A 20,120-nucleotide genomic window follows, 5' to 3' on the forward strand; every position below is an offset into this window, starting at 1 on the left:
CGGGACAAGCAGACGCGGCCGAGAGCTTCAAAAAACCAAAAATCCAGAGCTCTGAACACCCTGAAAAAATCAGTTCTGACACTGATGTGATCACATGCATTCAGGGCCTGACCTTTTTTTTTTATAGCCTTAAATGAACAACTCTAGTCAGTTTCTGTTCAAAGGAACAGCTTGGCAGCGGAAACCTAAATGTCTTAGATGGTATACTACGTTAAAGAGAAAGGTGTTGACTGGGCTTCTTACTAATTGAGGTATTCCATTTAGAGCCAAGCAACCATTTGTAAGTGGTGCTCGCTGTGTAACCCACGCCTTCAAATAAATCCAGGAAGCATGTTCGGAGTTCCTTCCAGTGAGACTTGATACACCGTGTATCTGCGGCCATCACCGAGGCCTGTGTGACGTTCCTGAGTTTAGCCAAGATATCACACATGAGCCATATTTTACAGCGGTTATTTTTGCTTGTCAGCTTTGATTTGTCCCCATTGTTTTAACATGTATTGTCATGGATAAAAAAAAAGGAGGAGGAGGTGAATACGGCAGAGGAGCATGGGGAGTTCAGAGGAGAGGAGGAGGGGAGACAAAAAAAAAAAAGGCCTGTCAGGGAAATGGAGGGAGCGTGCATTTGTGGTTGGAACCACAGGGGTGACAGCCAGCATGGAGGCTGCCTGGTCTAGCATCGGCCACCGGAAAAGGTCAGCCCCCCTGAGTGGCATTTGGACTGTGACAGAAGTGACCCAGAAACTGTGTCATCTCCTGTTCTCAGCAAGGGTCCAGAGGAGGCCCGGTAACATCCACAAGGTACAGGTACCAGGGCCAGCAATGGGGACGGGCGGGGGTGAGGAGAACAGCAGGGTAGAGGAGAGGTAGAGGAGGAAGAGACAGCAGCGGTAGACGTATGAGCACCGGTGACATTCTAAAAGATTAGAACTGCATGGTAGGAAAATATGACTGTGGAGGTAGTCCGGAGGGGAAAAAGGTTAGTTGCAAGAAGCTGGAGACAAAATCTGATTCAGCCAAAACAAACCCTGGCTCACCCTTTCTCTTGTCCTCTATTTGTGAGCATGATGAGAGCTGTCACAAGCTGGTTATTATGAAATAAGTGCACTTAGGAGGAGGTGGGGCTACTGTACAGGGATGGCGGTGGCCATGGAGACGAGCGTAGCTATTATGGGATGCACCGACCACAGTTTTTTTTTTTTTTTTTTTTGATTGGTACTGAGAGCAAAGCTTGAATCCAGGGCATAATCAGAGCTACTAATCCAGTTGATAACAGAGGATCCGGCCTCGCACACTGTGCCGGCCCTGCGCTCATTCAGAAATACCCTCGCATTTGTCAAAACAAGCCCTATGATCATTTATCACACCACAATAAATCCTGGCTTGAAATCCTAATGCAGAGATGAGCTGACTCCTCCATTATGTACAGACTCAGCTTAATTTTGGAAATATTTAAAAAGAGCAGATGTGATTGGTTATTTTATTGAATTGTTGCCACTGGCAACATAATATTTTTCGTGCTGGGGAAATTGTGCAGAGGAGGGGATGGAAGCAGCCGTTTAGCCCCGAGGAGTCGAGGAAAGGGAAGAAGCAGAGAGGGAAAAGAGAGGAAGAGGTTGACTGGACTAAACTTTTTCTTTTTTTTGTGTGTGTGATGCTTTATGAGTATTTTGTTGGGCCTTCACTGTGCTGAGCAATTAACTGTTTGGCTGAAAGCACAGTGCCAGCTCCAGTGCTCCTCAGCTAGAAAAATGTTTGGCCATTTATCACTTTTACAACTCATTTTCACCCTGAAACACTCCACTCTTGTGTTGGATACAACCTCACTGCTGTCATGTCCTTGAGTACCCGTTGACAGGTAAATATACACTTCCATCCAAACACATGTCCCACATCGTCTATATTTGACTTATGGGAGGTCAGGCCTGTGAGGGATCGATGCTGCAGTTCATTTTTAGAGGCTTGATGATGTCATGTTGCAGCGTGGTGTGGGTTATGGGTCCATGAACCTGTTGCTTGCAAGAAAAAGCAACAGCCACCACAATTGAGTCTGAGTCAGCGACGAGCAGATGAGGCAACTCGTGTGCTGTGGTGATTTTTTCTTTTTTAACACACACACACACACACACTTTGAGGTAGACTTGAATGAGTTGCCTGAAACCTTGCTCACTCTGTACTGTAACTCCAGCACATCACTCCCGCTGACAACATCCCAGTCCCACAGGGATCATCACCAGGTCACACAAGAGGGAAGAATGAATGGAGCGATGTGATGTTGTCATTCAAATGCAATGGATCACTTGAACTCCATTGCCCTGTTGTAATGACCCTGTGTAAGGACCTGTAATGTGGTTTTCCCATTGGGTTTGAGAGAAACTCTACGCCAGGCCATTCAGGTGCGCAATAAAGTGCTTTTCACTTTCTGAGGACTTCCTGTCTCCAGTGGCGTTCTCCATTAACTCCTCACAGACAGACAAGAGCCTTTTCTATTGGCCCAGACACTCTTTATCGCAGCGGTTATTCCCCCCAGGTACAGCGCTACCTGGCCAGCAGATAAGATAGGAAGCCGGCTGCCTGTCATTATTGGCAGATGAAGGCTATCTGAATATTGACAACAGTTTACACTCCTTGTTGAGAAACAAAGTTGGACTTGTGAGACAGTCTCACACAGGGCTTTTATTGTGTAGGGAGGAGATATGAAAACTCAGGTTCCCTGCGGTCACACACCCAAACAGCCTTATGTCACAACCTGGCCCCCCTCCTCCTCCTCCCTCCTCCTCCTCCTCCTCCTCCTGCTGCTGCTGCTCCTCTTCAGTTGGCTACTATTTATTCCCACCAGCTGTAGTGATGTGCTAAAAAAAAAAAGTTCTTGACACCAGCTATTGCTTTTCATCACTGCAGCTTCCGACTGCTAACAGGGGCCATGCTAGTTTTTTTTTTTTTTCCTGCCTCCCCTCACATGCCTGTGTAACTGCAGGAAACACTCTCCTATAGAAACACACACACACACACACACACACCTTAAAGTCAGCCCTGTGTTTCTCAGGGATCCTCACAGCGTCAGTCATTGAAGAAAAAAGCGCGTTTGCACTTTTTTTTTTTTTTTCATATCAATTTATTTTTCCCTTTTTTTTTTCTTTTTTTTTTTGAAGACTAATTTTCAGACAGATACTTTCTGCTTTTGGGTCATTAAATTCAAAGTGATGAACCCCCCGAATATTTTACTAAAATATGACGAAATATTTCCATTTTTTTAGACGGAATGGAGGACGGAAATTTTCTTTTATGTTCCTAATAATAAATAAATAAATAAAATCGACAAGCTTTTTCTTTGTGCTTTAACGCCTGTGCGTTATTTTGAACGAAATCATTGTAATATTTCATTTCAATACAATTCTAATAATGTAGACGTGTTGCAAAAAAATATAGATGATAAATTACAGGTAATAACAACACAATTAAATTATAATAATCGACATTGTTCTGTTATTTATATCTATTATTATTATTATTATTATTATTATTATTATTATTAGAGCTTTGTCAGCTGACCGTGTTGCTGTCATTCTAATCATGATTAAAGCAGTCCAGACTTCTTCATAATGAAGTGGACCACCTCTGTGTCTCCTTGGTGCAGACTTCTTCATAATGAAGTGGACCACCTCTGTGTCTCCTTGGTGTTTCCTCCAGAGGAAACGTTACTCTGTAACTCCATCCCGGTGACACCAGTCTCCCTCTCCTCCTCCTCGTCCTCTCCTCCTTCTCCCTTCTCCTTCTTCTCCTGCTTTTTTTTCTTTCTCCTTGCATAGACCTCTCTCTGTCTCTCTCTGCCATTACATTGTTTTGAAAAATAAGGAGAGGTTTTAACTGCCATCCGAGACGATAATGGTTACCGATTCTATACTTTCAGTCATAATCTTCAAGTGGGCCGTGATTAATGATGTCAGTGTTCGCCGGCTCCTTCAGGCCTGTGGCTGGATGACTTCAGCCCTGCTGCCCCGCTCTCTCTCTCTCTCTCTCTCTGCTTTAAACACACACATGGTCTCGGCCGTGCTCAGCTCTTGCAGAGATGTTGCGGTCTTGTATTATGAATTGCTCATTTCTCTCACTCTGTCACACACACACACACACACTCAGGAAGGAGAGCCGGGCAACAAGTCCCCAGGTGCGAAGCATAATATTGACCCTACAATCCATCTTTATTGATTTTACCATCAACGTGGCCGCCTAATACATGCATAAGGAGCTTTATACCTGTGAGTAAATATGAGATGGGAGTCTTTGGAGGTCACATTCACTGCAGCGGGTCAGGGTCTTGTCTGACACAGGAGGGACATGGAGCATGGCGGATGGCCTTTTTTTTGGAGGGGAGGTGATTTTTGGGGGAATAAGCTGATGAATCTGATTTTTTAAAGCAGAAATATGAATGAATGTTTTCGGGGAGCTGGTGTCAAGACAGGCCCCTTCTTCTTCTTCTTCTCCTCCTCTTTCTATAAACACATTTACTTTGGCCTCCAGAAGGGGTCGCCATCATGTAATAACAGTGCGCCCAAGGGTGCGGTGGGGAGGGGAGGGGAGGGGAGGTCTCCAGCTCTCTCTCTCTCTCTCTGAAAAACCAGCGCACATCCATTATATTGGACTTAATAATTCATTGATTTGAAACGTGCGCTGCGCCTATAGAAATGTGCGCAATAATCAATAACCCGGAGAATCTTTTCATATTTTTTTGGAAAATGCTCTCTCTCTCTCTCTCTCCATCCTCTGTTATTTACAGTTCTTGTGAAATGTCTCACTTTGCTGCCCCTCGGCTACCCGCAAGATATTTCTAACCTTTTTTTTTTTTTTTTAAAGCTCTTAAAATAACCGAAAGAAAAATTAAGAACAAAATTACCCAAAAAAATAAATAAATAAAAAAATAATCACCTTAGGACAACAAGTCATAAATTAAGGCAAATCGATATTTTCGCCGCTCACTGTTAAGGACTTCCGCTTCATAATGGAATAATGCCAGATTTATTTGTGAATCTTATGGGCTCTCAAAGCCATAAACCGTGATTATTTCAGTGGAAAAACCGGTCAAATGTTGACAACCTTGGGGCCATTGTAACACAGCGCTGGAGAGAGGCAACATAATGAGGAAAAAAAAGAGAGAGAGAGACGCTCGGGCCTGAGGCTCGCCTAATTAAATCTTAACTGATTGAAATAAAGGTTTGAGTACCTCAAGGCTTGACTAAACTCTGGCTATTTTCCTTTTTATTGCGCTTTATTTATTCTGCACTCACATGCCGTCTCTTTTTTTCTTCTTCTGCTCCTTCACCACTGGTCACTGCAAATTTCTGCTCATTCCAAACCCCTATAGCTGTATTATTTGACTAATTATAATTCTCACATCATTAAGATTTATTTTTTTGCGGCTTGAGTGTGTTGTGTTGGGAGAAGGGGTAAGGAGGGAGGTAGTGGGTTGGTGGGTGGTGGTGGTGGTGGTGGGGGGAGTAAGGGTGACTGTCAGTCATTTTTAAGAGGACAAGCACCGCTGAAGTGTGAAGAAAAAAAAAATGTTCAAGTAGTCACGAAAAGTCCTGAATACCACCCATCTAGTCAGATTTGTTCACGATGCTTCCACTAAAAAAACAAAACACTCTGATGTGCTCCAATCCGCCCGGAACGTGGACTAATAAACTAATAATAAATAATAATGCAACGTTTTCTCCATTTTATTCATGATTTGTCTTTTTTTAAAATAATAATAATAATGTTTGTTTTTAAAAATAGTGTGCACAATAAAACCAGCTTTAATTTGAAGCCTGATTGTTCACACTTTCTATGAAAAAAAGAAAAGATAACATTTTATTTATCATCGAATAAACGAGGAAAGTGCGCGTTTGTTTCAAAAAAGAAAAGGGCAGTGGAGAGCCACCATCTGTAGGCGCGTTTCTTCTTCTTCCACCTCCTCCTCCATTGTCTGAGGAAATACTATCATAAATGATAAATAGATAATGGAGCTGTCTCCTGCAGACACGTTCATCAGCGGTAAATGGGAGCTGGCGCGGAGCACCACGGAGAATTAAGGCGAAAGAGTTTGCAACATTCCTGCAGGGGATGAGTTGTTGACAATTAAAGAACACACACACACACACACACACACGGAGAGAGAGAAGGGTCAGAAATGCTTTTCCTGCGCGTCTTTTGGGGATATTTGCTTTATTTCAGTGTTTGACCAACAGAATAAGATTTCCTTTTGTTTCCTCCTCAAGGCCGGTTTGATTTTTAGATTTTTTTTTTGGACACTGCATCAGGTGTTACTCCCATTTGAATGTTTTTTTTGCAGACAAAACGATAAAAAAACAAAAATATCTGCATGTGTAATCACACATTAACTAACTGTAAGGTGGGTGGGAAGCCTTTTTAGGTCTTGTGTCACTTCAAGTTTGACTTCAACAAAAAAAAAATCAAACAAGACGTGAATTTATGTGACTCCAGCAGCTGGGTGTGAAGCTGCACTCACTTTCCTAATCCCGTTTCCCTAAAATCACAGGGAAATAAAAGAAAAATAAAAAAAAATAGAAACAACACTCAGAGTCCAAATCACTGCATGAAATCTGCGTCCAGATGAAGTTTTTTTTTTGCTTCTCACTCGATTATCTTTCCGGAGTTTTTTCTGCTTGTGCAGATCAACCCTGCCTTTTATTAAAAAAAGAGAGAGGGAGAGAGAAAGAGAGAGAGAAAGAGAGAGAGAGAGAGAGAGGCAGCCAGTCCCCTCTTAAAGAAAGCCTTTTCGGTGGTGCTATAATAAACCATTTTCCCTGGGCTTTATTGATCAGTCACTCTGAGCTAATGTAATTATCCTCATCAATAGGGGGACTGCAGGGAGAATCATTATGCGGTTGACATTGATAAATGATCAGCCAAATGCGGCCCTTTTCTCCCAGGGACCCCCGCCTCTGACCCGCTCACACAGGCCTACATAACGTAGTCATAGAAACACCTTATGGCAAGAGGAGAGAAAACTGCTGAAATGTTGAAAAAAAAAAAGGAGGGCAGCACAACACACAGAGACACACACACACAGACACACACACACACAGGCCTACATACACAAAACCTAAAAACTGTCCCCCAGAGCAAGCCATTTTGGGGAGAGCCAGCTGCAAAGCGAAGGACACTCAGCCCCTGCGTGCACGTCCATTTTTATGACCACTATCCAAAATCAGCAATTTGAAAGAAAAACAAAGCAGAAACTAAACTTTTTTTTTTTTTTGTATGTGTGCGTGTGTGTGTGTGTGTGTTTCTCCCTCGGTGCCAGCAGATGCACTTGCATATCTAAAAATACACATTTGCGGTTCTTCTCTCTGAGATCATACACCCCACTTTACCAGATGCTCTGCAGAGAAGAAGAAAAAAAAGAAATACAGAGAGCCAATAACATAAGCATTATTAACATGTTGCCTCTGTCGCGCACACACACACACACACACACACACACAAACGCGCGCATATAGTGTTTCTAGCTGGGGAAACTGTATGTGTGTGCGTGTGTGTGTGTGTGGACTTTTAATATTGTTGCACGGGCGATGTGAGTGTCTTCCAGAGGACCGGGCTGCATTGTGCAGCAGTGCAGAGGGAATATATTCCTTATTTTATTCCTGCAGCAGCAGCCCGGACTGGCTTTGACAGGGAGGAGATGAAGGGGAGGAGTTGTTTAGCTCGGCTGGATCATCCATCATCCCTGTCACACCGAATCGGCAAAAGGAAAGCAGCAGAGGCAATCTACCTTCTGTCTCATCGGGGAAGAAGAAGGGGGGGTGGGGGGGAAGAGAGGAGGAGGAGGAGGAGAAGGAGGAGGAGGTGGTGGTGGTGGAGGGAGGAAAAAGAAAAGAAAAAAAACTATTAATATTAAAATCCTCTCCATCCACAGTAATCCTCACGTTTTCTCCCTTTTTTCATCTGATAATCTCCGCACAAAACGGAGGGCTTCTTCCTTCCGTTTTATCCACAGAATAATGGAGCAGCAGAAAAACAACCAAAGGAAAAAAAAAAAGCTTTTAGGGTTCAGGATAGTTGAGAGAAGAAGATGCATCATTAACGAGACTGTGGTGTAAAACCATTAGATACCTAAATATCTAAATATCTAAATATCTAATGTCAATATCTGTTTTCTACCTGGTCAAGGCCTAAACATTCCTGTGTGTGTGTGTGTGTGTGTGTGTGTGTGTGTGTGTGTGTGTGTGTGTGTGTGTGTGTGTGTGTGTGTGTGTGTGTGACTGTTCAAGTGTGATTGTTGATGTCCGGAATTTCAATAAAAAGAAAAACAACAACCTGCGCAACATTCAACCCAAATACTAAAAATAACCTTCAAGGAAACGACGCTGTGGGCTGCACAGATAAAAACATGAAATAAACTGTTGATATTAGATTTTTTAAAAAGAGGGGGGGTCTTATATTCAGTGTGTGAAACAGATTTAAACCAGGAATAAATGTCTTTGTGATTTTTTTGTTTTTTTTAACATCCAAAAACATCCACATGAATAAACCTACAGCTGCTGGATAAACGAATCTGTGTTTGCAGAGAGAATTAATGGCAATTTACGAAAGTTTAGCTTGATTACAAATTAATAAATAGAATTAATAAATAAAGAATCAAGTCATATTTTTTTTTAAAAACAAAAAAAACCTGGAGGAAAAAAAACTTGAGAATAAAAAAAAACTTAATTTATAAACGAAAACCTCAGCAGGCCTGCTTTTTTTAGAGAATTAAATACAAATAATAAAATATGTCTACAGTTATTATTATTATAATAATAAGTATTATTATTATCGAGTTTGGCCACGTATTATATTTGTTGATTCACACACAGGGTCAAGACAGTGAGGACCAGTGTTCGTAATAAAAATTAAAAAAGCATATATATATCTAAAAATATATATTCAAGGCCTTGAATCCTTGAACATAACATATATTTAAACTTCCATGTGAAGGACAGAAAATATTTCAGCCGAAGTGATGTTGTCATTTCTGGTTTAAGGCTACGACTTGGATGGCCGCGGGCAAACACAGGCAAAGGAGATAGAGAAGAGAGAGGAGATAGCCTATCAAAGCCCATCTGTGTATCTCCCCGGACGGCGGTGCCACATCAGGCCGACAGGCGGCGCTGCAAAACGGCAGAAATGAGCAGAGAGGGCCAGCCGTGGTTCTCACTACAGGAGCAATTACACTGGGGACAAATCCCTGTTCTATTGTTTGAAGAGTGAATCCATCTGAAGTAAATTAACTTTCTTTTTTGTTTGTTTTTTACAAATTAAAACCTTTTTACATCAGTAGAAACATCAAAAATATGATTGAATCCTCATTTTATTAATTAGTATTCATCACTGTAAATAATAAATTGGGCTTTTTTTTCATGAAATGAAGTGTAAAATAAATGTTCTTCCCAAAACGTAATTTATTGTGGTTTATATTGCCATTTTTTTGTCTCATATGTTTAAAAACTTGAGGCCTTTTTTTCTTTTTTTAAACCACCACATCACTGCTGACAGTTTGTCTTTTTTTTTTTTTTTTGCTCTTTAAACTAAGTTGGCTTGGTGGTGACTCTGCTGTGTAATTTGCACCTTCCATTTACATTTTGACAGTAATTTATAATTCCGAGGACATATTTGTGTGCCTAAATAAATAACCATGGCAAGATATATTTCAACCATAATTTGGTATTTTGTCATTCTAAAGAGGGCATTTGATAACCAAACAGGCAGTCTGGTTAACAAGTTAGTGTAAATAGAGTGCAGGAAAAAGTGGGAACTTGATTTTTGTATTTTTTTTTTTTTTGACCATTTGCAAAAATAAAAAATGAAGACCTTGTTGACAGGCGACAACGTACCCAAAACACGTTTTCTGAACAACAATAATAATGACAATAAACCAATTCATCTTGCTCTACTATTAAAAATGGGAAACATGGATAAAGACTCTGGTTTATAACACAGTTAATCACACAAAAATCTAACAAAAATCAAAAATGAAATATTTATTACAGCATTTGTGACTGAACACCTTTTAAACATTACGTCACAGTCCTCATACAAGTATTTAATGTATTTTTGACAAAGCTTAAGGGAGACGGCATCTTATCATCTAGTGAGGAACACGTGCTGAAAAAGGAAGGAATTCATGGACATACAATATCAATGCCACAGCAGATCTGAAACTAGCAAAAACATTCTTTTTCAATTGAGGTAAACACATAGAATATCTAACATGAAACAATTAATAGACTGAACTCTGTACGAAGTTTGTTACAATATTCTCTCAGCTTTTTCCCCCCCCTCCCCAAAAAGCATTGAGTTCATAATTTAAGTTTTTTTTTTCTTTTTTTTTTTTTTTTTTTTTATAGGTTTTTTGGTGCATCAACCATCAAATGCTTCTCCAGTGCCACAGATTCAACGTTTGTGTCAGTATTGTCCTTATGGCAAGAGTGTTGATCCGCAGGGTAAAGAAGCGCCGTTAGGATGTTGCTTTTCCACTATTAAGCTTCCTTCAATAGGCTCTTACCAATGAGAGTCCAGGGTACAAAAAAATAAAATAATATTAAAATAAAAATGTATAAAACCAACACAATCCAGTGCTTGGGCAATTCAAACGAAGAACTTTTTTTCCTTTAAAACCTACAGGGCAACATTCATTCATGAACCAAAAAAAGAGGGGCATGACAAATGTTCAAACTGAATCTTCTGGAGAGATCCGGTGTCATTTAGCAGCCTTTTCCCATCATGCCCTGTTCTTATGGGGGACAGGACCTGATTGCCCTCTGTGGTTTGGAGCCTTTTTGAGATGTTCCATCTTCTTATTGTTTTTTTTTTTTTCCTCTTTTTTTTTTCCTCTTTTTCTTTTATAGTGCTGTGCTGCGAGACAGTTTCTCCTCCAGGAAGGAGCACACACAGTGTGAGAGAGAAAAGGTTAACCTTTAATTCTAAAACTAGCTCAGGAAACATAAACCATGTGATCAACGAAAAATGCACAAGTTTTAACTTATTTATCTATACTTTTTATACTACAGTAGTTATAACTCTTGGAGTCTTTCTGTTGTTTCTTTTTCTTTTTTCTTTTTTTTTTTAAATCTTCCAGAGTGATTTTGTATTTTAGAAGCGTTTGAGCGCGTCACATGAAAAGTGTACTGAAACATGTTTATGACGGTGTGTGTGTGTGAGTGAGTGAGTGAGTGTGCGAAAAAAGTGTGTGTGTTTGAGTATGTGCATCTGTCCGTTCTTTGCACACGTGTACGTCAAAACATCCTCTGTTGATCTTTACCAAAAGCCCAAGACTTTACAAAGTGTTCTTGTCAGCTTGGTCCTCCGTTTTGGATGAAAGTAACAAAATTGACAAGTCTAAAAAGAAAAGAAAAAAAAAAAAAAAAAAAAAAAGAATTATCACAGCTCATCTGGAATTCTGTTTCTTTAGTGTCAAATTCTGGTCAAAAGGGTTCGCTTTTTATTCTTAAAAATAGTCTCAAAATAGGATTTATCGTGGGCTGCTGCTTTCTTTCTTTTATTTTTCTTTTTTTAAAACTGTTTTCTTGTAGTAGCTGCTGTTGTCGTGGTAGCAAAGTTCCCTTATACTATTGGGCATGGATGTCCAGGCCTTGTCCTCCAGTACTGGGGTCAATGGGAGTGAGCAAAGGGGGTCTCTGTGCAGACATGGTCATTCCTGGGTGTGACGAGGGTCCTCCATGCATCAGCATGGCGTGGTGGTGGTGGGGAGGGTGGTGGGCGTGGGGGTGGTCGGGCAGGTACGCGTGGAGAGGGGGTCCGTGTCGGAGTTGGGAGGGGTGAGAGGTCATCTGATGAGGGTTGGTGTAAGTATGCGGGGCCATGCTCATGCCCATAGGACCGCTCTGAGGTACGTACTCCCCTGGCATGCCTGGCAGACCTGGAAGGAAGACGAGATGATGGAGAGAAATGAATTTACGCAGTCAATAAAACTATTTTCTCACTGCAGCTTTGACATGATCCTTCCACCATTAACAGGTCTTAATTTAATTCAAAAAACAACTTGGACAACAAAGAGCTTATCAGATTTTATGACACTGCACCAGCGCTTTTAGCTTCGACGAGTAAAGAGAGACATTACTGCGCTGGGCTATTTTAGGCTATGGTGAGTGGTTTACAATGCCCAATAGCGTTGTGGTCAGGTCTCAGGTTGGAAAATGATCCTCAGTCATCCACAGACACTGTAGTCCTGGAGGATGTGAGGAAAACCAACCATCCGTATTGATGTGGAGAAGTGCTAATACTTTTACAAGTGAAACAGTCAATTCCCCGGCTGACTTTAGTGACAGACCGAACAGGCACGCTCTCATGGGGACGTGCCTCTGTGAATATATTTGATTTAGGATCCCTTAAAGAAGTTATTAAATAATTTAGGACTCCGTTAGCTGTAGCACCAAGACATTGAGCATTAAAGGCTTGGTTCCACCCCTGAAAAACAGCTTTTTTTCTTTCTTTTTTTTAAAAAGCCAAACAAAGTACTGCTCTTAGATGCATGGAGAGCGGGTTCAGGAAGTCGAAGAAGGGTGTAGCAAAGATAAAAGGAAGTGAGGAGAGATAAAAGAAAGGAGGAGCATGTGGGGTATACTGATGTCCCTTAAGATGGACTCCACTTCATATGTGTAGAGACCTCAGCATGCTGGCATCTCTCATACTGTGACAGGACCCAGGACACAGAGCTGGCTCAGCAGTGCCACTGTTTGGCTTTTCACATGACTGTTTGTGGTAATCAGAAAGAAAAAAAAAAGTAAGATGTATAAAGGGGAGAGGGGAGGGAGAGAGGGAGGGAGGGGCACTGGATCCAGGGCCTGGAGTATGGGAACATGGCTGGTCTAGAGGCCTGGACCTTGGGGAGAGACAAGTGAGAGCAGGGGGTCCCTGCTGGAGCCAGGGGGCCTGGGTCTGGGATTGGGTCTGGGCCGACCTGCTTTGTAATGTGAACCCCTGGGGGATTAGAAGCTGTAATAGGAGGGGAGAGGTCGCTGCAAGGTCACTAGGCATGCTCAGTCTCTGCATTCCTCCACCTTAGTACACTGCAATTAAGAAATTACACTGGAGGGCCTCGTGAGGGGAAGAGGAGGAGGAGGAGGACAGAAAGTAGAGAGGGGAAAAGGGACAGCAAAGGCCAAGATTGATGACCGGTCTCATTGGTTGAAAGCTGTGCCATTTTCTAATACTCCCCCCCCCCCCTTCCATGTCAGTTCATTTGAAATGCACATGTTTGTCAGAGCAGGTCTCTTAAAACCTCACTACTGGGGTCATAAAATAAATAAATCATTCAGGGTGTTGGGGTATGATGGGTGCCCTCACCTCCATATAACCTAGAGCAGCTCCTGTTAAAGGGCCCAGCAGATGTTTTTGACACTGTAAGCTGGTAATCTCCAGTCTTGTAAGCTGCAGTCATTCCGTTAAGTAGATCTGAGACCCCCCTCCTTTATTAACAAGAGTGGTAAAACCATCTGAAGACAATAACTGAGGACAGACTGGGCCTCTCTCTCTCTCTCTCTCTCTCTCTCTCTCCATCTTTGCATGCTCGCCTCCCTTACTGGCTGTGCTGCACTTCTGTTATGGCACAGCGGTCCTGCTCAATGGCTGGCCATAATTAAGTACCAAATATACCATATTGTGTGGCTGTGTAATCAAATCAAGAGAGGATAATATTCCTCTGTATTAAGCTATTAATGTAATTGGTCATGAAGCATAAAGTATGTTACGTAATTAAATAGTCTCAAAATTATATAGCCCTGTATTAAGAATTAGCCAACCTGAGCAAATGTTGTCTCTGTGTGGCTGTTTTAGGGAACATTGCTTCCTGATTTTTTATTTTTTTTTTCTCCCGCTGCCATTAGCAAAGACAGGAGGGGATGAGAGAAAAGGAGCGAGAGACAGAGAGAAACAGAGGAAAGGAGAGAGAGAGAGAGAGAGGGAGGAAGCAAGGACTAGAGGGGTGAAATGATCTCTGTCGGCAGAATTGCCGCTGTGACCCTTTGGAAAATCCAGTCTCCATTTACATATAAAGGGTTCTTTTAATCAAGGTAAGTGTTATTATATTGTGCCTCATTGGGCAAGGGAGTTTAGGTGTTAAAATAAAATCTCTTCTGCCCTGCCGCCTTTGGGATGTGATATGTCTTGATTTTTCAAATGTCAGCACTGGGCCACTAGCGGGAGGTGGAATGGCCAGCTTAATCAGACTGCCGCCATTTAGCTGTATAAGGGTTATGTGTGTGTGTGTGTGTGTGTGTGTGTGTGTGTGTGTGTGTGTGTGTGTGTGTGGGTGTGGGAGAGAAAGCCAGAAAGACAACAACACCGAGAGACTGTATCTGTATGTGTGAAAGAGATCCCCCTCCTTTTAGATGCAGTCATGCTTGTGTCTACAACCTTATAAATTTATCTCAATGTCTCCATGCTCTTGTCTGTGAATCTCAGGTCAGGCTAGTCACTGGCCCCCCCCCCCCTTTAAATCGTCTCCCTCCAGTAAAAAATAATCAAAACACACAGCGCCCCCCCCCTGCACTCATTCCTCCCTTTACACAGCTCAAACCAAACCCCCAGTGAAGGATCGGCCATGTCACCCACGGCCCGTATATCTCGCTCAGGGGCCGTAATGTACTGCGGTGTTCCCGTCTTTGCATATAAGATAATTTGGGCATCAATCCTTCCCCAGACAGATTTATGTCACTCGGAGGACAGTTTCACTTCTCCTTCTTTATCGCTTCACTGGAGCCTGCTTAATTTCTCCCCGTCAGCCCCCTTCCCCTGGAGATGTTATTTTTTCCCTAAATGTCCAACATTTGCATTGGCTGTCCGGGATGGGGAGAGCGATGGTGCTGTTGTGATAAATAAATTTCTGCATGCCATGCCAGGTTGTTTCTTCCCCTCCTTCTTCTGTTGTTGTTCCTGTTGTCTGGCGCCACAAGTCGGGTCCCTCTCTGTCCCAGGACGGTTTTTCCCAAGTCTTCAATTCATCCTCGGCTACTGGCCCCCCTCCACTCGTTAAAGGATCTCGCTAAAACACCCATGCATGCTATCTCATAGTTGTTGATGCTAAGGAGTAAGGGGGGGGTCGGGGCAAAATTATGGCCAGGGTAAGATGGGGTAATGAAGGTGAAGTGAAAAGGGAATTGTGGGTGAAAAAATAATAAAACCCACAGCCCCAAAGTGTAAAAAAAAAAAGAAAAAACAAGGAAAAGAGCCCAGTACTTACTTCCCCCTTTTTCTTTGCGTTTTGCTTTACAAGATGGAGGTTACATGTAGTGCCATTGCCCATCCATGCCCATATTCATCCCCATTCCACTCATAGGCCCTAGAAAGAGGAGATAAACGCCAGAAAAGTGTCAGCAGGAGTTTGAATCACAGAGAGGTCAGAGGAGACCCACAGATAGAGAAGATGAGATTGGTTAGCCTCAGATGGGAAAGATGCTGAGGGAGGGTGGAAGTGATGGATGTAAAGAAGTGTTATTTTTTTTATTTTTTGCAGTGCATCCCGCAAATCCCTTTGTTATGATTATTAGTGAGGGATTTTCCCAGATGTGTTAGATTAGAGAAGAAAAAAAAACAAGCAAGACAAGCAACAAACAGTCTAGAGATCGGTGAAGGGACTCTTAAAGAGAAGTGTTATCGTTGTTGTTGTGTAGCACTTAGTGTTAGGTTTACGTGGCTGACTTTGGGGACCTGCTCCGTGCTGAGGTGACTAAATCTCATGCTACAAACAAGAGGATCAGTGTTGATCAGCTGTGTGATAACCAAAAGTGAGACTGGTGTCTGATAAAGCAGGCATGACGGAGGGAAGAGGGACGGATGAAGTTAGCTGGACGGACTTACCAGCTGGTCGGATCCCCATGTGTTGCTGACCGTCCAGCACGAAGCTGCCCATTGGCTGGCCCTCTGGACTGTATGCTGCTCCTTGGCTCACTGAAGGATCAAGAAGAAAACCTGATTGTAGTCAAAACGTGGACATGAAAAAGGGAGGGGGAAGAAGAAGAGAAAACACACCAGACAATCAGCAATTGTCCCAGCTTCAGCCCAAACATACTGTAAGACATTGTGCTCATGTTTGTGGACCGCATTGACTGACACGTGGCATGCAAACACGCATACAGTAGGCCCCCATGCATGCAAGCACACACACTTACACCCACACACACACACGCGCACACACACACACACACACACAGCCAGTGTCATTCAAAACCACACTTACAGGAGATACATTGTTCTCTGACCGAGAAAAGAAAACATGCAGTTTGACAGGATGGGAAGAATTCCTGCCGTGGCAGGTGGTTCATCCAGTCAGTAGTCAAATCAGCAGTCATATACTCTTAAACATGACATGCAGTAATCCTAAAGCTGCTAAATCATTCAATATTGTGAATGATTTACCTGATTTTTTGTCATGATACAGGGAATGGAGTGGATCACTTTGCTCAGCTGTATCTTGTTTTTATCTATTATTAGCCCTAATGAACTGATGCTCTTTAGAGATTGTGGAAAACAGTGTATTCCAGGACTATAACAGTATTATCTTAGATAATCTAATTCATAAAGATTAGGGGGAGCTGTTAGTCACGCTGTTAGTCACGCTGTGTTTTTCTGGAGATTGTTGATTGGCACACATTTGTTGCGTGCTGACAAATATTCCACACAAGATTCACCCACACTTCGATCAGTACATCTTATTTTATTCACGGCTCGTGTTTGTTGAAACAACCTCCGCCCCGGTGTGTATGGACCTTTTTTTAAGTCGGGGAGTTTGCTAATCAACAAAAACAGCTTTTCCCTCACTGAGACAAATTACTCGGCTTCTTTTTGGTAATGCCATAGTCAATGAAGCTTAGGGTGAGTGAATCATTTCACAGAATCACAAAGTGGTTTGTTTACCGCTCAGTTTGTGCCTTTTGTAATCTGACCAGAGTAGATATGGAAAATAAAATGTTATGAGTTAACAATCTGAATCCTTTCATAATCAGTTTTAAACAAATGGAAATCTCTCTCTACACTGGCGTTAAAGCAAGATCTGATTTAATCAAGGCATCGTGTAAAACTCTTTCTCCCGCCCTAAGGGCAGATTTCATGACTGAAAATATATTAATTGATACTGTTAAATTGAAAAGTAGCTATATAGTGATCTTGATTTTTCAAAATGTGCTTAATGAATGACTACTTAAAAAAATCTAAATTCAGAGCAGTGATTCTTGTGGGAATAAAATAAAAACCACAGCAGAAAAAGTGAAGGGATATCCCCCTAAACCTGGATTGGAAAGAAAAATTAAAAACAAAACAGCCTAAAAAAAAATGAGATAACTCATAAAATGCTACTAGCGTTTCTGGCACTTCTCTTGTGTCCAATTAGTAATTCACAGAGAGAGTGCTAATATACCTCTCTCTGCACTTAGACTGGGAAATCTCCAATTAGAGTCAATCAGCAAACGGCCCGCACCACTGCTGAGCACATCTCATAGAGAAAATGGGAAACGGGATGAAGGGAGGGAGAGGAAGAAGAGGGAGGTGAGGGTTTTTTTTTTTTTTTGGGAGGGAGAAGATGTAGGGGCTCCTTAAAAAAAAAAAAAAAAAAAAAAATCTGGGCTCCAGGCATGATGTGCATGCCAGTTAAGGATTTGGAAATGGTGTCTTCATATTGGGGAAGGAAACAGAGAGATTCTCGTGCTGTACATTGGCTGAGTTGTTCTTTTTTTTTTTTTACCTGCTCGATTTGACTGGTCAATCATGGGCTGTACTATTCTTCTCCTGGCGTTAATGAACCTGGCAGAGAGAAGAAGAAAAAAAAACAGAGAGGAGAAAAACAAACGTTAAATCACCCTGCATTCACACACAGAAGAGATTCATCACAAGCCACCACAAAGACAAAACAGTTTTGCATGACTTAATGGCAACATTAGCTACCGAGTCCTTGAGAGAGGCGCTCACAACAAAACAGCAACAAACAAAAGGGCAATTGTGTGCTGACTTGGGAACCCAGTGAGGGATACTTTTAATGTTCCTTATGATCTATTCCCCCCTCTTTTAATAAAGCTTTTGATTACGTTTGGTTGCTATGGGCACCAGGGAGACATTCCTCAAGTATTAAGTGCAGCTCGGGCACAGAGGAACCCTCATCCTGGCCCATCCCTCTCTCCCCCTGTCTTTCTTAGTCGCTCCTGCAGCCAGTTGCACACAGCACACACCAACTTTATACGCAGTGTACGGTATCCCGTCTACAGTTCCTTCTCCAAAACAACATTATTTCTGGGGTGTTATCACTGAATGGAATTTCTAAGCAGGTTTTAAGTTAGCAAAGTGCAGGATACAAATGGTTCCTTCATTACTCCGCACCATTCCACCCCCACGTCCACCCTTCCCCTCTGTGGGACCCCCACTCTGGCTGCATTGTAGGGGGTTCTGCTCCCCTTCCAGCTGTCTAGAAATGAGGACCAGGCATGGGCCACTCGGTGCTTTCACAAGGTATTGTTATGTCAGCGAGCCCATCAATTAGGCTGTCTGAAGTTTTATCACCACCACAGCAGCGAATAAGTGCAGCTCCACAAAGCCTCCCCAGCCGGCCATGCTCCTGTGGCTTTTCCAGTGTAGAGTTGGAGGTCATCTGGAGGTGACTGCCAGCCAGGGGCAACCTTTTTAACTCGGAATGGGATGCCTTGGGCTGTGTCAAACACAAGCTGGCCACTCAGGCCAAGCAGGCTCTCCACATTTTTCATTTTACCAAATTTTCTTTCTGTGTCTCTCTCTGAATCACTTTCACATACTAAAAACATAGCGTGGATTCAGCACTACAGGTACCACCATGTGGTTGATATTAAGGAGGGGTTTCAAATCACGTTGGAGCTGTCCAGCATGGAGTCCATTGCCGGTTCCAAAAGAGCAGAGGAGAGGAGAAAAAAAATAAAAAGAAGGCCCCACCGCCCTCTTCTAACGTACAGGCCACGGCACCATCAGTACGGTTAAAGAACTGGTCATTAGAAGGAAGGGAGAGCTGGAACCAATTTGGGCTCCTAATCCCCCATGAAGCCCTGATACCTGCCCTTACCTTCTCCAATGAACTTAAACGGCTGTAATCTGCCCGACTCAAAGTGACATGGTTAAACGTACAAAATGCACGGTTGGGAAAAGAGAGCCGTGGCGCTCATTTGCCAGGGGGCATCCAGAGTGCAGGTACGCAGGGGTGCCGCGGGCCCCTGAGAGAAAAAGATGAAACACATCTATACGACAATAAGAGAGAACCGAAAGAGGAGGACGGGAGGCGGAGTGCTCAAATGAGAGAGCTGGATTGGGAATGATATGATTGTAGAGAGGAGTGAGGCTTACGTTTAATTAACTGTAAAAGTATTTTTTTGATAGAACAAAAGGGGACAAAGCATTCTTACTCAGCTATGCTGTCAGAAATACCTGCAGTAAAAGAGAGAGACGGTTCGAGCATCAAAACCAGCTGAGCGAGTAAACAGTAAGACATTCCTTGTATCACACTCCCTCTTTGAGCTCAAAGTGTAAGGCCTGCCAAAATATATGTCCTGCTTTCTCCCTTTTCTAGGCACACCAAGGGGCTTAAAATCACAACCATGTGCATTCTTACCTATTCTGGGACATAACCATTAACACATAATATTAGGAATGTTCTTGCCAGGTGCTAAATTTGCCCGTACAGTCTCCACTGACTGCAGAGGAAATATGTACTAGAGAGTACGCCGTGTGATCAAAGTGCCGTTTTCAGATGTCTTGGAACAGAGTCCTTCCTCTTGTGTTTTTCCCCCTTCTTACAGGAAATGTATCACATAAAATATACAGGGAGATGTTCAGCTATCAGCGTGTTTGTTCTCACTGAAATGGTAATTGAGTATGAAAACATCTCATTGCCGTGTACACAAACATATGGATATTCAAATATTTTCCCCACAAGCACAAAACACACACACACACACACACACACACACACACAAAAGCTCTGTTTTTTTGTACACTAAACAAGTTGCCACAGTAACCAGGAGGCGATGCGGTGCACTGGAGGGGAGTGGGGGGTGACCAAGGGCCCCTCTCGTGGCCTCAGAGCACCTTTTATCAGTCTGAGTAAAGCCAATTGAGAT

The 20,120-nt window shown here is 42.6% G+C and overlaps 1 protein-coding gene across 8 annotated transcripts in view; it reads right to left on the minus strand.

The window, feature by feature from the left end:
* Window positions 1-10,001: 10,001 nt before the first annotated feature.
* Window positions 10,002-20,120, minus strand: part of meis2a (Meis homeobox 2a) — an 80,796-nt gene continuing 70,677 nt past the window's right edge. For 3 of the 8 annotated variants that reach the window (XM_027275129.1, XM_027275128.1, XM_027275130.1), the window contains exons 10-12: window positions 17,732-17,790; window positions 15,853-15,963; window positions 10,002-11,914 (exon numbers count right to left, since the gene is read on the minus strand). In XM_027275129.1, coding sequence (XP_027130930.1) covers window positions 11,604-11,914; window positions 15,853-15,963; window positions 17,732-17,790 — 481 coding nt within the window. In that variant the 3' untranslated portion in view covers window positions 10,002-11,603. Of the gene's footprint in view, window positions 11,915-15,235; window positions 15,335-15,852; window positions 15,964-17,731; window positions 17,791-20,120 lie in introns of all 8 variants that reach the window. The other 5 variants (XM_027275132.1, XM_027275133.1, XM_027275134.1 and 2 more) reach the window with 3 other exon arrangements.

The sequence above is a fragment of the Larimichthys crocea genome, chromosome XXIV, assembly GCF_000972845.2.
Source record: "Larimichthys crocea isolate SSNF chromosome XXIV, L_crocea_2.0, whole genome shotgun sequence".
Classification (NCBI taxonomy): domain Eukaryota; kingdom Metazoa; phylum Chordata; class Actinopteri; family Sciaenidae; genus Larimichthys; species Larimichthys crocea.